The sequence below is a fragment of the Saccopteryx bilineata genome, chromosome 4 (assembly GCF_036850765.1).
Source record: "Saccopteryx bilineata isolate mSacBil1 chromosome 4, mSacBil1_pri_phased_curated, whole genome shotgun sequence".
Taxonomy (NCBI): domain Eukaryota; kingdom Metazoa; phylum Chordata; class Mammalia; order Chiroptera; family Emballonuridae; genus Saccopteryx; species Saccopteryx bilineata.
In genome coordinates, this window is record NC_089493.1 from 237,404,982 (window position 1) to 237,427,303 (window position 22,322).

At 36.3% G+C, this 22,322-nt stretch overlaps 1 protein-coding gene across 1 annotated transcript in view; it reads right to left on the reverse strand.

Annotated features, from left to right (window-relative positions):
• The window catches only part of FBXL17 (F-box and leucine rich repeat protein 17), a 712,016-nt gene that overhangs the window by 657,938 nt on the left and 31,756 nt on the right, over positions 1-22,322 (reverse strand). The window contains exon 4 of the mRNA XM_066273966.1: positions 1,098-1,229. Within this exon, the coding sequence (XP_066130063.1) occupies positions 1,098-1,229 (132 nt within the window). The remainder of the gene's footprint in view (positions 1-1,097; positions 1,230-22,322) is intronic.

Here is a 22,322-nt window from a genome sequence, read left to right on the forward strand (position 1 = left end):
TTACATTACTATATGAGATGTATTTATCAAATTTTATAAACTAACTCAATGGGGGTATAATTAAAAAGCAAGTCTTCTTTGTAAATATGCTATATATTCAAGAACACCTTGCCTATTTTAAAGTGCACCCTTTTCAGCATTGAAAACGCTACTAGTACCTCCCTAGTGATAACCCTTTCTATTAATTTGTATTATATATCTATCAAATCAAAATTAATGGATTTGGAATATTATTAAGGCTTAAAAAAGAAATGAAGCTCTGTCACATGCTACAACAGGGATGAACCATAAAAACATTATGCTAAGTGAAAGAAGCCAGACACAAAAAAACACATACTGTGTGATTCCAATAAAGGTATGTGAGCTGTCTAAAACAGGTAAATCCATAGAGATAGAAAGTAGACTGCCAATTGCCAGGGGCTAAAGAAAGGGGGAAATGAGGAGTAATTGCTAATGAGCACAGAGTTTCTTTTGGGGGTAATGAAAATATTCTAGAATTAGTGATTGCACAACTTCGAGAATATACTAAAATCACTGAATTGTACACTTTAAAAGAGTAAATTTTATTATATATGAATTATATATCAATAAAAGAAAATTAAATGGCTTTAAATATATTATATATAATATATTAAGTATAAGTCACACATGTATGTGCTTAAGATATAAAACCTATGTAACTAAAATTATTTACCTCAATTTATTGAACCTCATTTTTTACCACATTTAGTGAAATGAAAGGCTCCATTTCACAAGCATACATCTTACTGAATATGAAAATAAAATCCTATCTAGAATTACTACAATCTCTAAATCAGAAGGAATTATAACCACATAATAAAGTCTGATACTAAAACTTAATTTTTTTCAATATACCTGAGTTATCTGAGTATCAAGCAAGTGCCACATATAAGATCATATACAGTTAGAGGATCAATTTGTAAAATCGTTGTTTTGAGAGAATTCTTGCTTTCAAGTAGTATTTGCCTCTCAACTACCAAAAAAAAAAAAGGCAGAAAACAATTTATAAGCTAAGTTATAAGGAATTCAAAGGTTAGAAACAAAATCGAAACTATAAGAATGATGTAAGTACTTACTAATTTGTTTTCCTGCATGTATATTCTTTGTAATTTCAGACAGCCTTTAGCTATGACGATCATGCCTTCATCTGAGATCTTGTAACACTGGCCGAAATGAATATCTTTGAGTTCTCTGCATTTTGAGCCCAGCTGTGAACAAAAAGATTTGGCTAAATGTTTAGAAAATAACAAAGATAACATATTTCTGGTAAATTTTCCAAACAATTTTTTTAAATAGCCTACCAAAGTCAATTAATTGTTTATAAACTACTTTTAAAATAAAATATTATACAAGCAATTTATAATTTAAAACAGTATTGTGAAGCCTTTCCACCTTCTAATCTACTTCCTTCCTTCAACTACTTCACACTATATACCTACCTAAGTGCCTAGATTGCTTAACCTTAACACTTCAAATACACACCATTACTTCTCTTGAGTCTTTATAGCAGTTATAGTGTTACAGTGAGTAGGATGGATACCAGTTCAAGAAATAAAACAAAAACATTGACTGAAAGAATTCAATTCATGATATTCTAATTCTACTTCTGATTGCCCCAATGAATCATTTCTCTCTTTCAGCTCAATTATTCTGTGCAAAAGAAAAAAGTCTGGACTGACCTCTGGTGGCACCGTGGATAAAGCATCAACCTGGAATGCTGAGATCGCAGATTCAAAACCCTGGGCTTGCCTGGTCATTGCACATATGGGAGTTGATGCTTTCTACCCCTCCCCCTTCTCTCTCGTTTGTCTCTCTCTCTCTAAAAATGAATAAATAAAATCTATAAAAAAGAATCTGAATATTCTACAACTAATATTCCAGTTAGAATAGTTACACTGTGGTACATTAAAAAAATAAAAGGAATAGTGATTTCCTGATTGAAATCCCAATTGTACCTTAAGTAATTAGTGAACAAGTACAATGTTCCCATTTAAAAACATTAAGTATCACAAAGAACAAATTACATTTATTTATTTTCTTTTTTTTTTTTTAATAAATTTTTATTAATGGTAATGGGATGACATTAATAAATCAGGGTACATATATTCAAAGAAAACATGTCTAGGTTATTTTGTCATCAAATTATGTTGCAAACCCCTCGCCCAAAGTCAGATTGTCCTCCGTCACCCTCTATCTAGTTCTCTGTGCCCCTCCCCCTCCCCCTAACTCTCTCCCTCCCTCCCTCCCATGTCCTCCCTCCCCCCCCCCCACCCTTGGTAACCACCACACTCTTGTCCATGTCTCTTAGTCTCATTTTTATGTTCCACCAATGTATGGAATCATGTAGTTCTTGTTTTTTTCTGATTTACTTATTTCACTCCTTATAATGTTATCAAGATCCCACCATTTTGCTGTAAATGATCTGATGTCATCATTTCTTATGGCTGAGTAGTATTCCATAGTGTATATGTGCCACATCTTCTTTATCCAGTCTTCTATTGAAGGGCTTTTTGGTTGTTTCCATGTCTTGGCCACTGTGAACAGTGCTGCAATGAACATGGGGCTACATGTGTCTTCACGTATCAATGTTTCTGAGGTTTTGGGGTATATACCCAGTAGAGGGATTGCTGGGTCATAAGGTAGTTCTATTTGCAGTTTTTTGAGGAACCACCATACTTTCCTCCATAATGGTTGTACTACTTTACAGTCCCACCAACAGTGAATGAGGGTTCCTTTTTCTCCACAGCCTCTCCAACATTTGCTATTACCCGTCTTGTTGATAATAGCTAATCTAACAGGAGTGAGGTGGTATCTCATTGTAGTTTTGATTTGCATTTCTCTAATAACTAATGAAGCTGAGCATCTTTTCATATATCTGTTGGCCATTTGTATCTCTTCCTGGGAGAAGTGTCTGTTCATGTCCTCTTCCCATTTTTTTATTGGATTGTTTGTTTGTTTGTTGTTGAGTTTTATGAGTTCTTTGTAAATTTTGGATATTAGGCCCTTATCTGAGCTGTCGTTTGAAAATATCAGTTCCCATATAGTTGGCTGTCTGTTTATTTTGATATCAGTTTCTCTTGCTGAGCAAAAACTTTTAATTCTGATGTAGTCCCATTCATTTATCTTTGCCTTCACTTCTCTTGCCATTGGAGTCAAGTTCATAAAATGTTCTTTAAAACCCAGGTCCATGATTTTAGTACCTATGTCTTCTTCTATGTACTTTATTGTTTCAGGTCTTATATTTAGGTCTTTGATCCATTTTGAATTAATTTTAGTACACGGGGACAGGCTGTAGTCTAGTTTCATTCTTTTGCATGTGGCTTTCCAGTTTTCCCAACACCATTTGTTGAAGAGGCTTTCTTTTCTCCATTGTGTGTTGTTGGCCCCTTTATCAAAGATTATTTGACCATATATATGTGGTTTTATTTCTGGGCTTTCTATTCTGTTCCATTGGTCTGAGTGTCTATGTTTTTGCCAATACCATGCTGTTTTGATTATCGTGGCCCTATAATAGAGTTTAAAGTCAGGTATTGTAATGCCCCCAGCTTCATTCTTTTTCCTTAGGATTGTTTTGGCTATTCGGGGTTTTTTACAGTTCCATATAAATCTGATGATTTTTTGTTCCATTTCTTTAAAAAATCTCATAGGGATTTTGATGGGAATTGCATTAAATTTGTATATTGCTTTGGGTAATATGGCCATTTTGATTATATTTATTCTTCCTATCCAAGAACAAGGAATATTTTTCCATCTCATTGTATCTTTTTCGATTTCCCTTAACAATGCTTTGTAATTTTCATTATATAGGTCCTTTACGTTCTTTGTTATGTTTATCCCTAGGTATTTTATTTTTTTTATTGCAATCGTGAAGGGGATTATTTTTTTGAGTTCGTTTTCTAATATTTCATTGTTGGCATATAGAAAGGCTATGGACTTTTGTATGTTAATTTTGTATCCTGTGACCTTACTGTATTGGTTTATTGTTTCTAATAATCTTTTTGTGGAGTCCTTCGGGTTTTCGATGTATAGGATCATATCATCAGCAAAAAGTGATAGCTTTACTTCTTCTTTTCCGATATGGATGCCTTTTATTTCTTTGTCTTGTCTGATTGCTCTGGCCAGAACTTCTAGCACCACGTTGAATAAGAGTGGAGAGAGTGGACAACCCTGTCTTGTTCCTGATTTAAGGTAGAAAGTCCTCAGTTTTATGCCGTTTAATAGGATGTTGGCTGATGGTTTATCATATATGGCCTTTATCATGTTGAGATATTTTCCTTCTATACCCATTTTGTTGAGAGTCTTAAACATAAAATTGTGTTGTATTTTATCAAAAGCCTTTTCTGCATCTATTGATAAGATCATGTGGTTTTTGTTCTTTGTTTTGTTGATATGGTGTATTACGTTAACCGTTTTGCGTATGTTGAACCATCCTTGAGATTCTGGGATGAATCCTACTTGATCATGATGTATTATTTTTTTAATATGTTGTTGTATTCGGTTTGCCAGTATTTTGTTTAGTATTTTAGCATCTGTATTCATTAGAGATATTGGTCTGTAGTTTTCTTTCTTTGTGCCATCCTTGCCAGGTTTTGGTATGAGGGTTATGTTGGCCTCATAAAATGTGTTTGGAAGTATTGCTTCTTCTTCAGTTTTTTGGAAGACTTTGAGTAGAATAGGAACCAAGTCTTCTTTGAATGTTTGATAGAATTCACTAGTATAACCGTCTGGGCCTGGACTTTTATTTTTGGGGAGATTTTTAATAGTTTTTCTATTTCCTCCCTGCTGATTGGTCTGTTTAGGCTTTCTGCTTCTTCATGACTCAGTCTAGGAAGGTTGTATTGTTCTAGGAATTTATCCATTTCTTCTAGATTGTTGTATTTGGTGGCATATAATTTTTCATAGTATTCTACAATAATTCTTTGTATTTCTATGATGTCTGTGGTGATCTCTCCTCTTTCATTTTGGATTTTATTTATTTGAGTCCTGTGTCTTTTTTCCTTGGTGAGTCTTGCCAAGGGTTTGTCAATTTTGTTGATCTTTTCAAAGAACCAGCTCCTTGTTTTATTGATTTTTTCTATAGTTTTTCTGTTCTCTATTTCATTTATTTCTGCTCTGATTTTTATTATCTCCTTTCTTCAGCTGGTTTTGGGTTGTCTTTGTTCTTCTTTTTCTAGTTCCTTAAGGTGTGAAGTTAAGTGGTTTACTTCGGCTCTCTCTTGTTTGTTCATATAGGCCTGAAGTGATATGAACTTTCCTCTTATTACTGCTTTTGCTGCATCCCAGAGATTCTGATATGTCGTATTTTCATTTTCATTTGTCTGTATATATCTTTTGATCTCTGCGCTTATTTCTTCTTTGACCCATTCATTTTTTAGAAGTATGTTGTTTAGTTTCCACATTTTTGTGGGTTTTTCCCCCTCTTTTTTGCAGTTGAATTCTAGTTTCAAGGCTTTATGATCAGAAAATATGCTTGGTACAATTTCAATTTTTCTAAATTTGCTGATATTGTCTTTGTGGCCCAACATATGGTCAATTCTTGAGAATGTTCCATGTACACTAGAGAAAAATGTATACTCTGTCGCTTTGGGATGAAGTGTCCTGTAGATGTCTATCATATCCAGGTGTTCTAGTATTTCGTTTAAGGCCACTATATCTTTATTGATTCTCTGTTTGGATGACCAATCTAGAGCCGTCAGCGGTGTATTGAGGTCTCCAAGTATGATTGTATTTTTGTTAGTTTCTGTTTTAAGGTCAATAAGTAGCTGTCTTATATATTTTGGTGCTCCTTGGTTTGGTGCATATATATTAAGGATTGTTATGTCTTCTTGATTCAACTTCCCCTTAATCATTATGAAATGACCATTTTTGTCTCTGAGTACTTTTTCTGTCTTGTATTCAGCATTATTAGATATGAGTATTGCTACCCCTGCTTTTTTTGGGGTGTTGTTTGCTTGGAGTATTGTTTTCCAGCCTTTCACTTTGAATTTGTTTTTATCCTTGTTGCTTAGATGTGTTTCTTGTAGGCAGCATATAGTTGGATTTTCTTTTTTAATCCATTCTGCTACTCTGTGTCTTTTTATTGGTAAGTTTAATCCATTTACATTTAGTGTAATTATTGACACTTGTGGGTTCCCTACTGCCATTTTATAAATTGCTTTCTGTTAGTTTTGTATCTAGTTTGATTCTTCTCTTTTGTTTTTCTATCATTTGTTTTTGTTTGTTTGTGTTCCATACTTCTTTCCTCTGTTGCTACCTTTTTTAAGTCAAGTGTTTTTGTGGTGGTTTTTTTAAGGGTGGTTACCATTAAGTAATGAAAAGGGTACCTACCATATTCATTGTAGTACCCTATCTTATAAGTATTTCTGCACTTCATCATCCTTTGCTACTGTTAATCTCCATCCTCTCCCCCCTTTTTTTCCTTTGTTGTCACAGTTTAAGTTTGGTTTTATTGTGTTCTTGGTGGAGCTGTTACTTGTGGTGTTGTTTTCTTTTGTTCTTTGAATCTGGTTGGAAAACCCCCTTTAGTATTTCCTGGAGTGGGGGCTTTCTGTTGATAAATTCTCTCATCTTTTCTGTATTTGTGAATGTTTTTATATCTCCTTCATACTTGAAGGATAGCTTTGATGGGTATAGTATTCTTGGCTGAAAGTTCCTCTCTTTCAGGGCTTTAAATATTGGGGTCCACTCTCTTCTAGCTTGTAGAGTTTCTGCTGAGAAATCTGATGATAATCTAATAGGCCTTCCTTTATATGTTGTACTCTTCTTTTCCCTGGCTGCCTTGAGAATTTTTTCTTTGTCATTGGTTTGTGTCATCTTTATTATGATGTGCCTTGGAGTGGGTTTGTTGGGGTTAAGAAAACTTGGTGTTCTGTTTGCTTCTTGAATTTGAGGCTTTAGTTCCTTCCACAGGCTTGGGAAGTTCTCGTCTATTATTTGTTTGAGTATATTCTCCATTCCATTTTCTTTCTCTTCTCCCTCTGATATACCTATTATTCTTATGTTATTCTTTCTGATGGAGTCAGACAATTCCTGTAGGGCTTTCTCGTTTTTTATTATTTTTGAGTCTCTTTCTTCTTCTCTCTGTTGTGCCTCAAGTTGTTTGTCTTCTATTTCACTAATCCTATCTTCAATCTGGGCTGTTCTGTTAGCTAAGCTTGTTACCTCGTTTTTCAGCTCGTGAATTGAGTTTTTCATTTCTGTTTGATTTGTTTTTATAGTTTCAATTTCCTTGGTAATATATTCTTGGTGTTCATTGAGTTGTTTTCTGATCTCCCTATATTGCCTTTCTGTGTTTTCTTGTATATCTCTGAGTATTTTTAAGATTTCTAGTTTAAATTCTCTGTCATTTAGCTCCAAGGCTTCCAATATGTTAAGTCTTTTCTCCATAGATTTTTCCACATCTATTTGTGTTACCTCTCTTTCTTTTGTATCCATAATATTCGATTTCCTCTTTCTTATCGGCATCTGAGGGTGGTCTTATTGATAGCACACAGGCGCACTCCCTCGCGGCTTGAATGAGCGTCGCTGCGGTAGCTTCCTCCACAACCTCGTCTCTCAGATTCAAGTGATAACAGTCCTTTTGCTTTCAGTTTGTGTGGAACTCCGGAATGCTCCGAGGATAAATTTTTCTGTTTCTAGTTGATAAATTTGTTGTGATTTAGGGGAGAGCTGTCGGACGCGCTTCTCACGGCGCCATTTCCCCTGATTTCCATTTATTTATTTTCAAATCTACAGTAGTGATAAGATCACCAAAGCAAATTATAAATGAATGCTGTTTTATAAGTATTAAATATAAAGAGAGTCATCTTCCAGCTAAAATAAGAAACTTACTTCATTAACAACCTATAGATTAAAAATTACCAAAAAGTTATCTAAGAAGATAAAATAAAATAAAACCCAGTGCTGGCAAGATTTCAAAGTATGCTAATAACCACTGGTAAGAGCATAAATTAGTAATAAAAATGTTCTTAGAGGCTATTTCCCATATTTTTTTTTGAAGTGAGAGGTGAGGGTGGCAGAGACAGACTCCTGCATGCCCCCCAACCAGGATCCACCTGGCAGGCTCCCTACCAGGAGATGCTCTGTCTGTCTGGGCTGCAGTTCTGATGCTCAGCAACTGAGCTATTTTATTTGCTCGAACCATTTCAGCCATGGATGCGGGGTGGGAAGAGAGAAAGAGAAATGGGGGGGGGAGGGTGGAGAAGCAGATGGTTGCTTCTCCTGTGTGCCCCGAACAGGAATCAAACCCAGGACTTCCACACAACAGGCCAATGCTCTACCACTGAGCCAAGCAGCCAGGGCCCCTATAATTTTAAAAAAATTATAAAAATGTGTGTGAAAAATTTATAACTCCACTTCTAAGTATTTACTAAAAAATTAACTAAGAAAGGATGTATAACTGAATAGACACGTAGCAAAGCAAGCATATTAAAATGTTAATTATATAATCTAAGTAGTGGATATATAAGTGTTTACTGTAAAGTTCAAATTTTCCATATATTGAAATTTTTTCATAATAAACTATTGTAATAATCAACTAACAGTGTGTTGGTATTTAGCTATAAGAAATTAGCACCCTGGCCAGTTGGCTCAGCGATAGAGCATTGGCCCGGCATATGGAAGCCCTAGATTCGATTCCCAGTCAGGGCACATAGGAGAAGCAACCATCTGCTTCTCCACCTCTCCCTCTCCCCTTCTCTCTGTCTCTCTGTCTCTCTCTCCTCTCTTTCTCATCACCCCTGCAACCATGGCTCAAATGAGCAAGTTGACCCCGGGTGCTGATGATGGCTCCATGGCCTCACCTCAGGCACTAAAATAGCTCAGTTGCCAAACAACAGAGCAGCTGCCTCAGAAGGGCAAGCATCACCCTGTAGCAGGCTTGCCTGGTGGATCCCAGTCAGGTCACATGCAGGAATCTGTCTTGCTGCTCCCTGCCTCCCCACTCCTCATTTAATAGAAAAAAAATAGCAAAAGAAATTTTTTTTCAATAGTAAAAAGTAGAAAACCTAAAGGTAAAAATTAAGGTGCTTTCACAAAATTATTATATAGCCATTAAAATTGAATTAAACACTTAATAAAAATAAAAATTTTACATATATTTTTATAATATACTCCAACTTCATAAACTAATTGTGCATATTTAAGTATATAATACATATGGGTAGCATTGGCTCAGCGTGTGGAAGTCTCGGGCTCAATTCCCGGTCAGGGTACACAGGAGAAGCGCCCATCTGCTTCTCCACCCTTCCCTCTCTCCTTTCTCTCTATCTCTCTCTTCCCCTCCCACAGCCAATGCTCCATGGGAGCAAAGTTGGCCCAGGTGCTGAGGATGGCTCCATGGCCTCCGCCTCAGGCACTAGAATGGCTCTGGTTGCAGCGGAGCAACAGCCCAGATGGGTAGAACATTGCCCCCAGGTGGGCATGCTGGAGTCTGTCTGTCTGCTGCTCCCTACTTCTCACTTCATAAAAAAAAAAGAAAAGAAAAAATAAATAAATATACTTATTGGTATATGTATATAGAGAGGAAGCTAAATGTATACAACAAGGTGTTAACAGTGGTTAACCCAATTAGTGCTATAATAGGAGGTATTGTTTTGGTTTTCTGCCTGTCAATCCCCCATTTAAAAAAAATTACTTTTATAATAAAATCTTTCAAGTTCTGTTTTAATTACATTATCAGAAATGTAACTGATTGCAGTTATATTTTTAGGTATGGTAATACTATGTATTTTAATGTACATAGTACATTATGTACATTAATACTACACTATAATCTACACTATAATCAATTATATATTCCACTCCATATATAAACTCCGTGAAGATAAAACTTTTTTTCATTAACTAATATATCCCTGGTGCCTGCCTAGTGTCTTACACTTAGTTGACAGTTAGTATTGCCTAATGAATTAAAATTTAATAAGGGTTATACACTATAGAAGCCACTCTGAAAAATGTGGACAAAATAGGAAACCATGATTACGGTTTCATGTCTCAGTTAATTCAGGACTTCTAAATTGGGTTCATGGGTAGAATTCAGAGATTCCAGGAAAAAATAGTACGTTTTTATTTTCATACTATCCTCTAAATGAATTTCAGCTTTCCAGTACTTATTAATATAAGCAAAAAATAAATTTTAAAAATCACAGTAGTTAGCAGTACATGGGACTTGGTAAACAACAGATATAAAAGATAATTACAGCCTGACCAGGCAGTGGTACAGTGGATCGAGTGTCGGACTGGGACACAAGAGGACCCAGGTTCAAAACCCCAAGGTTGCCAGCTTGAACGTGGGCTACCAGCTCAAGTGTGGGGTCGGTGGCTTGAGCACGGGATCATAGACATGACCCCAGGGTCGCTGGCTTGAGCCCAAAGGTCACTGGCTTGAAGCCCAAGGTCGCTGGCTTCAGCAAGGGGTCACTTGCTCTGCTGTAGTCCTCCAATCAAGGCACATATAAGAAAGTAATCAATGAACAACTAAGGAGTCGCAACAAAGAACTGATGCTTCTCATCTCCCTCCCTTCCTGTCTGTCTGTCCCTGTCTGTCCCTCTCTCTGTCTCTCTCACTGTCACAAAGAAAACAAGATAATTTCATATAATATCACTGCTATTGCAGATACAATGAAATAACATTTTTGTTCATCTGTATTCGTCATGTTCCTTAAATCTGTTATCACATCTTATAATGCATTAAAAAGCATACAAATTTCTAGAACAAATGTATAATGGCATATTAGTTAAACCTGACAAAGCTTAATCCAAAGCCAATTGTGGGAAAAGCACAGAAGCAACTTGTTAATCACTACAGAACTCCCAATAGGCTCACATATGTCTGGCCATGAGGATGAGGTTAGTGCTAAACACACAGGATTCTTTAAAGTCTGCTTTTAGAAGTAGTTAAGCACTCGGATCATCTCCCATTACTGCACAGCCTGACCTTGCTCACTCTCCCACAATAGCAAAAGACTGGAGTTCACCAGGGAGAGTAAAACAGAGGGTATTTGGACTGGGGTACTCCATTCACACCTGAAAGCAGAAACACATTGCTGAAAATGTGGGCATGATGTGAAAGCTTACACAGTGAATATGGAAGAATTCAAAGAATTAGTTCTATAAAATGTTCTATGATGAAAGGCTACAGACTTCCAGACTGAAAGGGCTGACTCATGTGTCTAGCACAAGCAACAAAGTGGCTAGGCAAATCATCATAAATTTCAGAATTATGAATATAAAAAAAGAATCTACACACTTCCAGAGAGAAACAGATTTCATACAAATGATTAAGAATATTTTTAAAGGCATCAAGCTTTTCACAACACTGAAAGAAAACAATAGGTTCATGCCATCAAATTGTAAAGGAAAATTATTTCAAACCTAGAATTCTATACTCAGGATTCAGACTATGAATTAAATGTAAGGGTAAAATTAAATAGAGACATTGCAGACATGCAACTTCTTAAAGATTTCTCAAATATTCTTTATCAAGAAATTATTTGAATTTGTGCTCTACAAAACATGAGAATACAGTAAGACAAAGAAGACATAGCATCTGAGCAACAGAACATCTAATATAACAGCAAGATGAGAAATGCCTTAAGGATAATGGTGACAGTAAGATACTAAGATGACCACTAATGCAAGAGCCTTTACATACAAGAAGTCCATCATGAAGCCTTCAGAATATACCAGGGAAATCTGCTTTAAAAAGTGTAAGGCCAGGGGCCGCTGCCGCCATCATGGCCATTCACATGCAGGTTCCCGTAAGATTCGGACAGACAGTAATGAAACTGCGGAGCCAAAAACTGGTGGGCTATATTCTAGCCTCGCAACAGGCCAGCGAGTAAAAACAAACACACAGAGGACACCAAAACCCACTCACATGTTCTCCGGTTCCACACCAGGAGAATCTTTTCCGGTTTTTCCTAGAATCAAAGGCCTCCACTAGTCTAAGTCACCTCTGGTTCTCGTTCTGCACATCTTCTCCCTCCTCATCTCTGCACAAACTGGCTTCACCTCTAGCAACCTGCCATCTTGGCTGCTTCTTCCTTCTCCTTTAGCATTCTGCCTTCTCTCCGCACAAACTCAGCAAAAACATGGCCTCCTTCTTCTTCTCCTTTCTTCTTAAAACTATTTGGCATGAAACCCTGCCTCCAGAAAACATTAGCATAACAAAACCCCTTCCCAAGCAGGAAGGTAATTAGCAGTTTCACAGATCACATATCTGGGCAGTGGCCATTTTTAACAATAAAAGTGAGCAAATCCAGAAAATATAGATTTTACAAACTCATTTGCCCAACAAGATAAATTTTGATTAAGTATCTATAAATAGATATACTGATTCAATTGAGGAAAAGCGCTGGGCTCCATGAGTGTTAACACTATAAAAACTAAACGAAAAGGGACAAAGAGACATTTGTTGATTTCATTAAAAACAAAATTTTATGGGGGATAAAAGGTAAAGGTAAGTACACAATTGTAAAATGTAAACACTGAACACTTACTCAATCAAAAGCATAACATTACGTTGGGAGGATGAGAAGAAGAAAGGAGTCAAGGAAGGAGAAGTGAGCTAAATCCTCAACTTGCATACCAAGGAATCAGTCTAGATATTTGAAAGTGAATAAATCAAAAAAACACAGAAATGGAAGGAAAATACTTCTTTTCTCGGCTCTGCTTCCTTCTTCTGGAGGAAGTTCAATTAGTCTAATTCCTGGTCTCTTCACTGGTTAGTTTGTGTTTAATATACTGAATACATGCAGCTAATTTCTACCCTTCTTTACCTTAGGAACAAACTGCCCATAGGAAGCAAGCAACCTCCACTTCTACAAACACAGGCCACTCTGCTGGTCTAGCCTACCTGACAGTGAGTGAGATGGCCAAACTCCAGCACTGAGTTAACAATTCCATTTAACTCTATTACTAAGCAACATTTTCCAATCTAGCCTTTCTGAATAATAAAGGTATGACTTTTCCTCTGTCAGTATTTCTTTATCTTGTCAATTTGTTCAGAACCTAAGCAATAAAGAGACCTCAATATTTACTGCACAAGCCAGGTTCATCGAGATGGAAGAACATAATTTACATAAAAGGAGTAACAAGTATTTTTTAAGGTCTTAGACATCAATTTGTGTGAACAGGTTGGTAAAGTCTCAGATTAAGACAGGTAAAGGCATACTGCTACAGCCTGAGAAAGACATTTAAGCTAAGTACCTCGTGTTTTTACCTTAGCATGTGGTTTCAGTGGCTTTATCTATAAACAAATGACTTTCCATAGAGATAGGGGCCACAGGAGGGGTTACACACAGTTAAGGACCCTGTGGCTGGCCTCACCAGACATTCACAGCATGGAAGCCCAAGCAACTTATTAGGGAAAATTGCTTCATTTATAATTATAATTACTGTCATTTAGTCACACTGCAGAAACTGATCTTCTGTTTTAGACGTCATCAGAGGACATAATAGGCAAGATGGAATATGCATCGGTGCCTATCTGCACTAATCACCATTTCCTCAACTATAAAGGTCCTAATGTTCCAGGCTATCCAAGTAATCATTATACCCAGTGCATTTTCCAGTTGTGCAAATGTTCAAATCTCTCAATGCTACAACCATGTATCATTCACAGAAAATCATTCAGAAGGTAACATGCCCTGGATTTAACACAATTATCTAAAAACAGTAATAGTAGTAGTATAACTCTTGTAAATACAGCATTCTCTATCCACGAAGATAGTGCTCAACACATGGTAGCTCTGGCCCTGCCAAAATGGAGACATCTTGTTAAGGGCCTTGGTATCCAGGTGAGACACCAAACTGGTGGTACCATGGAGTAAGAATCAGGCCCTAAAGTAAGGCCTAGTCTAGACCACCCAAGTTAGAGGGATTTGGAAAAGACCTTGGGGTTTTTTCACAGATCTACCATACTGAAGCACAGAACTGAGTATAAACAAGATCACAACGATGATCCAGTAATTGCAATGCCTTTAAAAAAAAGTCAACATATGGTTTCTAGACCAGCTTATAAAGAACTTAGAAAGTTGCCACTCCACCTTAACAACAAATAATAAAGCTGAACAAACCGAAAAATCAACAACTTTTCTTACATTACATCAGAAAATCAGATTATAGGGAACACCATTGCCCCCAAAATTGGAGAGACAAAAAAATGGATACTCAGAATCACAACTTGCTGGAGCAGAAACCAACTAGAACCTCCCTCCACAGGAGACCAGTGCCAAGGTAGGAAACCCTAAACTGTAACTGATCTCTTCCTGTATCAAATAAATAATTTACTCTTATTTTATCCTAGCAAAATGTCAGTAACTAAAGAATTTACAAACTCCTCAAAATTACCTCCATTATACTTTCCACCTTACCAAAGAACACTCTGAAATGCTAAGTCACCATCAAATAAGAACACCTATCCGGTTGCTATTGACTGGATGTGTATGACCACTCACCTTGCTTGGATAATGGAAAACTGCTGCCTGAGGACCCTGCTAGGTAATGGAGGTTATCAACTTTGTGGAATTTCAGCTCCAACAACACCTCTCCATTCATACCCAGCCTGTACTTCATTGCTACTCCACAATCCTAACTCATTCTTCACCCAAGTAAATGAGTGACCTAAAACATAGAGCCCAGCATGTCATTTAAGATGTTCTGCATTTTTATCAATACCAGTCTAGGATCTGGTTTCTCAGGAAAAACACAAGTCAGTTGTCTAGAAATAGAAAGTTTCCTCTAACTCAAGAAGAACAACCCTGGCCCTGGCCAGATAGCTCCATTGGTTAGAGCATCAGCCTAAAGCACAGAGGGTGCTGGTTCGATCCCTGGTCAGGGCATGTACAGGAACAGATTGATGTCCCCATCTCTCTCTCTTGCCCTTCCTCTCTGGCTAAAATCAATAAATAAAAATTAATAATAAATAAATTCATGTTGAAAAACAGATGAACCCTGAAGGAAAGTGTTAAATGTAAAGCGTGTTGATAGCTACTTCACTTAAAAGAAGCCAGTCCATCCACCCAGTAAGCCATGGTTCATTTTGACAGTAATTAAACTTTAAGTGAATAAGAGTAAGTAAATATAATGAATTATCCTTGATTCATCATTTTCTTTTTTACAATAATTGTTCAAGATTATTCACAAATTTACTTTAAAACATTCAAAGGTATTTTTCAAATTTTTCTTTTAAATATTGGGAGGTAATTTTCCCAACATTTCAAATTTTAATTAAAATTGTACATATTACCCTTGAGAATTTATAAAAGATCATTCATTTTAAGAAGCTACCTTCTGTTACTGGGTTATTTTTACAATAAAACAAACAACTTAGAAAGAGTATACTTCAATTGACAAAGAAGCTAGACAACTGAAACCACAGCATGAGACCCACTGGGATAAAAACAAGAATTGGTCTTTCAATGTCACATGAAACCTGCTCAAAACCAATACTAAAAAACTATTTTAAAAATACCAGGTGTGCTGCTTTTAATAAAAAAAGGAACGTTGTTCCTTCTACTTTCCATTCCCAATCCATCACCACTGTACCTATTACAGAGATGCAAAAGAGAGCAGTGAATAAAACCCACAGTCCTTATCTTCTAGTTACTCCACTAGAAGTATGTTAACTGTTCATACTTGTAAAATTATAAAAATGAAAATTTTATAATTTGATTAATTTGTCATTTGTAGTAGTGTAGCAGTATTATAAGATATGGAAGAGAACAAAGCAAATTTTTCAAATGGCCACTAACGTAACCCACTTTAAGGATTCAAATTTCAATCTTTTTCCTAAACTTGTACTGTTTAACTTTGCCTTGTGCAAAGACACTTCCATTTGATACAATGAAAATATGCTATTAAGCTCCCAAAATATGTGCCAGTTCTATTTTTTAAATTGTATTGGTATGGTATATAATTTAAAAAGGGAGTAAATGAAAACTCTAAACACATAAAGAATAATCATTTGATGAATTGATTACACATTGAAAAGTTTTTTTTAGAAAACCAGCAAAAATACTATTTTAACACCAATATACAAAAAAATAAAATACTTAATACTGTTTCAACTAAGAAAATCCTGTGGTCAAAATTTCTGCAACTTGGCCCTGGCCAGTTGGCTGAGTGGTAGAGCGTCAGCCCAGCATAAGATGTCCCAGGTTTGATTCCTGGTCAGGACACATAGGAAAAGCGGGCTTCTCCACCCCTACCCCTTCTCTCTCTTGTCTTTCTTTCCCTAACTTCCTCGCCCGCAGCCATGGCCTGATTGGTTCATGGCACTGAGGATGGCTCCATAGAGCCTCCGCTTCAGGAGCTAAAGATGGCTCAGTTGCGAGCATGGCCCCAGATGGGCAGAGCATCTTCCCCAGATGGGGGTTGCTGGGTGGATCCCAGTCAGGGTACATGCAGGAATCTGTCTCTCTATCTCCCCTCCTCTCACTTGGAAAAGAAGAAGAAAAAACTTCTGAATCTTAACTAAAAGCATAGGAAGCTATCAAGTGTCCATCAACAAATGAAGAGGGTGAAAATGTGGTTTATACAAACGATGCAATGCTATTCAGCCATAAAAAGGAATGAACCTCAGTTAAATGCTAAAACTTTGATGAACCTGGAAACATAAATGACATAAGGCAGACATGAAAGAATTAATATTGTATTATTCTAGCTATATGATAGAGCCAGAATAGGCCTAGAATTCACAAAGAAATGAGAATAGAGTTTACTAGGGAATGGGGGGAGAAGGCCAGAGGAATAGAAATTAATTGCTTGGACGTAAGCTGCAAAGTATAGATTTGTGACAACAATTCCAGTGCCATGCGGACTTTTCCTGGATGTGGACTTTTCCTGGACTCCTGCTCCTTGTGACAGCTCCTAACAGACTGAACTGGGGTTGGGTTGCATTTGCAGGGATTTGGAATGGTGATGGTGCCAACTTGCACTTGGTGAACAGGTTAAGGACACCACTCTTTTATGGATTTTTGCTGTATTGGCCAAGAGTTTGCTTAAAGGCTTTAATCACTGTAAAAAAAAAAAAATAGAAGACTGGATGGAGAGGATGTGGCGCATGTACACCATGGTGTACTGTTCAGCCATAAGAAATGATGACATTGGATCATTTACAACAAAATGGTGGGATCTTGATAACATTGTATGAAGTGAGGTGGGTGGGTCGGAAAAAAACGGGAACTACAGGATTCCATATATTGGTGGGACATAAGGACGAGACTAAGAGACATGGACGGGAGTGTGGTGGTTAGGCGGGGGGGGGGGGGGAAGAGGGGAGGGAGGAAAGGAGGGGGAGGGGGAGGGGCACAAAGAAAACTAGATAGAAGGTGACGGAGGACAATCTGACTTTGGGTGATGGGTATGCAACATAATTGAGTGACAAGATAACTTGGACGTTTTCTTTGAATATATGTACCCTGATTTATTGATGTCACCCCATTAAAATTAATAAAAATTTATTTATAAAAATTTTTTTAAATAAAAATAAAAAAAGAAATTAATTGCTTAATAGATATGAAGTTACTATTTGAAATGATGAAAAATTTCTGGAAATAGATATTGGTGATAATTACATAACATTATAAATATATGCAATACCACTAAATTATACACTTAAAGTGGTTAAAATGACAAATTATATCTAGTATATTTTACCACAGAAAAAATCAACACACTGAAATAGCAAATGTCAATAAAACCTGATGAGAAAAAAACTGCCAACTGAGAGTGATATTTGTTCCCAGACCTGTTTTATTCTAGTTTTAATTATAACATAATTATATTAAATATTAAATAAACTGATTTGAATGAGAAGGAATAAGAAAGCTCTTGCTATAAAAACTAGGTTTAATGTTTTGCACTCAATAAGCCACAAAAAAACTGCTATGGAATTGGTTTGGGGTAAGACAAGTACAAAACTATAAAATATTGGGAAAATCGTATTCTACAAGAAGCTGCTGCACTCTTACTGCTTCATAAATAGTTTTGAGTTTGTGCCCCGTTCAATGAAAAAACAACAATTGAAAATCATGGATGCCACCTTAAATCAAGTTTCAGCACAGTATGTCAAGCTCACTCTAGCCATCTTACTCAAGAAAAGGCTCACTATGAATCTACATTTATACAATTTTTTAATTAAAATGTTTACAATACACGTTGATTTTTGTGATTCTATAACTTAACTGATTTTCAGTTAACTGACCAACTTCCATTCTCAGGCCCATCAAGTAAGAAGATTTATGCAGAAACATAACAATGCCTACTTATACCTCACAGGATTGCTGAGATTAAAAACAATAATGCAAGTAGAAATTATTATTAGCACACTGTAAGTATAGAACTACTTAGTAAATGTTATATATCAGTATTAATTATTATTAATGAGTAAAGAAGGAAGCTATTAGAACACTTTTCATTAAGATTCATATGAAGAAAACATTTTAGAAGTGCTATAGTGATAAATTTCCAGGGGGAATAAAATCCATCTAGGTATTAAATGAAGGCTCTATACCAGCAATTTTCAACTGATGTGCTGCAAGAATTTTTAAGACACATAATATCTGACTATTTACTCGGGGGCACTGACCTCTTTTCCCTTAGGTTGTCAAATTAAAAAAAGATAACAGGCAACACAAAAGAGCCAGTTGTATGAATTAATCAAAATTATACCAAATATTTTGTCAGATAAGCAAAATATACATATTTTTGGTGTGCCACAGAATTTTAGTAATTGTTTATATGTGCCATGAATTGAAAAAGGTTGAAAAATCACTGCTTGGTTTAATTACAGATGGAGAATATTTTCTCTAGTCATTGGATATCCAGCTTAAAAGCCTAGGTATGATACCTAGGATTTGGAGATCAAGCAAAATCGAAACAAAATATTGGCTCCATACCTCCAAAGCTGCACAAACTTGGACAAGTTACTTAGCTTCCAAGACATTCTATTTTTTATCTAGAAATACCATATCAGTGTTGTAGTGAAGAGTAAACTGGATAACATATATGAAAGCACATAATACAATCTCTATCATATGGAAAGCACCCAAAACATATTTCCCTTTGCCCATTGTGATGCTAATTTAGAAAGAGAATACTTAATACATTCTTGCACTATCTAAATTTTGATAAAGACATTTTGATAAAGAAGGCTTTTCTGGTTTCTCAGATTATAAACATCAATTATCATTACAGGGATAAACAAGCATCATGTCATCTGAAAAGAGGGCAATGAGCTGAGTATGCTGAGTATGAGCCCTAGACACCCCTGGATATGTCAGCTCTATCACTTACTACTTTACCTCACATAAATTACTTACAATTTCTCTGTAATTGTTTTCTCATCTATAAAAAGAGAATAATACCCAACTCACAGGGTAACTGTGAATCAATAGAGAAATTAAACAGATGAATATATAGTTAAAATATATAAACAATGCCTGACACATGGTAAGTGCTCAATAAAAATTATATACCTACTCTTTACCTAGTTAACTGAGTATCACTGGAACATGTAAAAACAGATTAGGTGAAACCAACATTTTCCTTTATCTTACAGAAATTCGGAATCTAAAAACAATAGATGGTATTTTCCTTTGTAGTGGTAAAATATATGTAACATAAAATTTGCCATTTTAACCATAGCTAGGTATACAATTCAGTTACATTAATTATTTATAGGGCTGTGCAACCATCACTGCTCACTATCCACTTTCAAAACTTTCCCCTCATCCCAAACAGAAACTCTCTACCAATTATCCATTTCTCACTTTTTCCAACATCTGAAAACACCTATGGTTTATCTCTATGAATTGCCTATGCTACATACTTTATATAAGTAAAATCATAAATCCCTGGCCAGATGGCTTGGTTGTTTGGAGCATTGTCTTGATATGCAAGGGTTATGGGTTTGATCCCCAGTCAGGGTACATACAAGACCAGATTGATGCTTCTGTCTGTCTGTCTGTCTCTCCCCTTTCTTCTCACTCTAAAATCAATAAATTAAAAAAAAATTGTTTTAAATAAAAGAAGTGGAATCACACAATATTTGTTCTCTGGGTTTGGACTATTTAACTTTTCGTATGTTTTCAATATTCCTTCATGTGGTAACCAAGTACATATCAGCGTATCATTCCATTATATAGCTTAATAATATTCTATTGTCATGTAACATTTTGTTTATTCATTCATCTCTTAATGGACACTTCGGTTGTTTCCACCTCTCAGCTATTAGAATATTGTTGCTATAACAATTAGAGAACAAGTGTGTGTATATGTGTGTGTATATAAATATGGAAGTACTGTTGGTTTAAATGATTTATGTTTATTCTTTTGAGAAACCACCAAACTATTTTCCAAATCAGGTACACCATTTTACATTCCCACCAGCAATATACCAAGGTTCCAATTTCTTCACATCCAAAGCAATATTTATTTTCTGGTTGTTTTTTTAAACGTCCATTGAAGTAGGTGATACCATGAAATGGTATCTCATTATGGTTTTTGATGTGCAAGTCTCTGACAATCAATAATGTTGAGCATCTTTTCATGTGCTTCTTAGCTATTTATATATATCCTTTGGATAAATGTCTGTTAAGAGTATTTTGTCCATTTTTCAATTGAGTTTTTTGGGGGGAGTGTTTGTTTCTGTTTTAAATCTTTATTATATATCTGGTTTTCAAATATTTTCTCCCATTTTGTGTGTTTTCTGTTCACTCCATTAAGAAATGTCCTTTCAGCCCTGGCTGGTTGGCTCATTTGTAGAGCACTGGCCCAGTGTGTGGCTGTCCCAGGTTCAATTCCCCATCAGAACCCACAAGAGAAGTGCCCATCTGCTTCTCTACCCTTCTCCCCCCCCCTCATTTCTCTCTTTCTCTCTCTCTCTCTTCCCCTTCTGCAGCCATAGTTCAATTGGAGTTAGCCCACTAGTTGAGGATGGCTCCATGGTCTAAGGTACTAAGAAAAGCTCAGTTGCTGAGCAACGGAGCAACATCTCAGATGGGGACAGCATCATCCCTAGTGGGCTTGCCAGGTGGATTCTGGTTAGGGTACACGTGAGAATCTGTCTCTGCCTCCCCTCCCCTCCCTATATAAAGAAAAAAGGAAAGAAAAAAATGTCCTTTGGCCCTGCCTGGGTATCTCAGTTGGTCGGAGCATGGTCTTGATATGTGAGGGTTGCGGTTTCAATGCCAGTCAGGACATATGCAGGAATTAGCCAATGGATGCATAGGTGGGTGGAACAACAAATCAATGTTTCTTTCTTTCTCTCTAAAATCAATTACTAAGTAACTTTTTTTTCAAAAAGGCAAAGAAAAAAGAATGTCATTTGAAGCACCCAAGCTTCTTATTTTAATCACATCCAATTTATCAGTTTTTTTTTTAATTTTGTGTCTGTGCTTTTGATGGCATAGTAAAGAAATTACCAGCCTGACCAAGGAGTGGCGCAGTAGACAAGAGCGTCAACCTGAGATCCTGAGGATCCAGGTTTGAAATCCTGAGGCTGCTGGCTCAAGCACAGGCTCATCCAGCTTGAGCATGGGGTCGCCGGCTTGAACATAGGATCATACAGATAACCCTATGGTCATTGGCTTTAGTCCAAAGGTTGCTGGACTGAAGCCCAAGATCTCTGGCTTGAGTAGGGGTCACTGGTTTGGCTGGAAACCCCCAGTCAAGGCACATATGAGAAAGCAATGAATGAACAACTAAGGTGCCACAACTATGAGTTGATGCTTCTCATCTCTCTCCCTTCCTGTCTGTCTCTGTCTCTCTTGCTAAATAAATAAACAAAAAATAAATTACCAAATCCAAAGTTATGAATATTTACACCTATACTTTCTTCAAAGTTGTATAGTTATAAGTCTTAAATTTAGATCTTTGATCCATTTTGCATTAATTTTTGCAAATGATATAAAGTATGGGTTTAATTTCATTCTTTTGTATCCCAGCACCATTTCTTGAAGAGTGTTCTTTTCCCCACTAAATGGTCTTGGCATTGTTAAAAAAAATCAATTGACCATCTATGTGAGGCTTTACTTCTGGGCTTTCAATTTTATTCCACTGGTATCTATATCTATTCTTAGGCTAATATAATACTATTTTGATTTCTGGACATCTGTAGTTTAAAATTGAGAACTATAAATTCCCTGAACTTTGCTCTTCCTATTCAAGAAAGACTCTTGTGGCAGTTCTGGGTTCCTTAAAATTCCTTATGAACTGAAGAGTGGAGTTTTCCATTTCTGCAAAAGCCACCACTGGAATTTTAATAGGGGTTGCACTAAATCTGTAGATCACTTCGG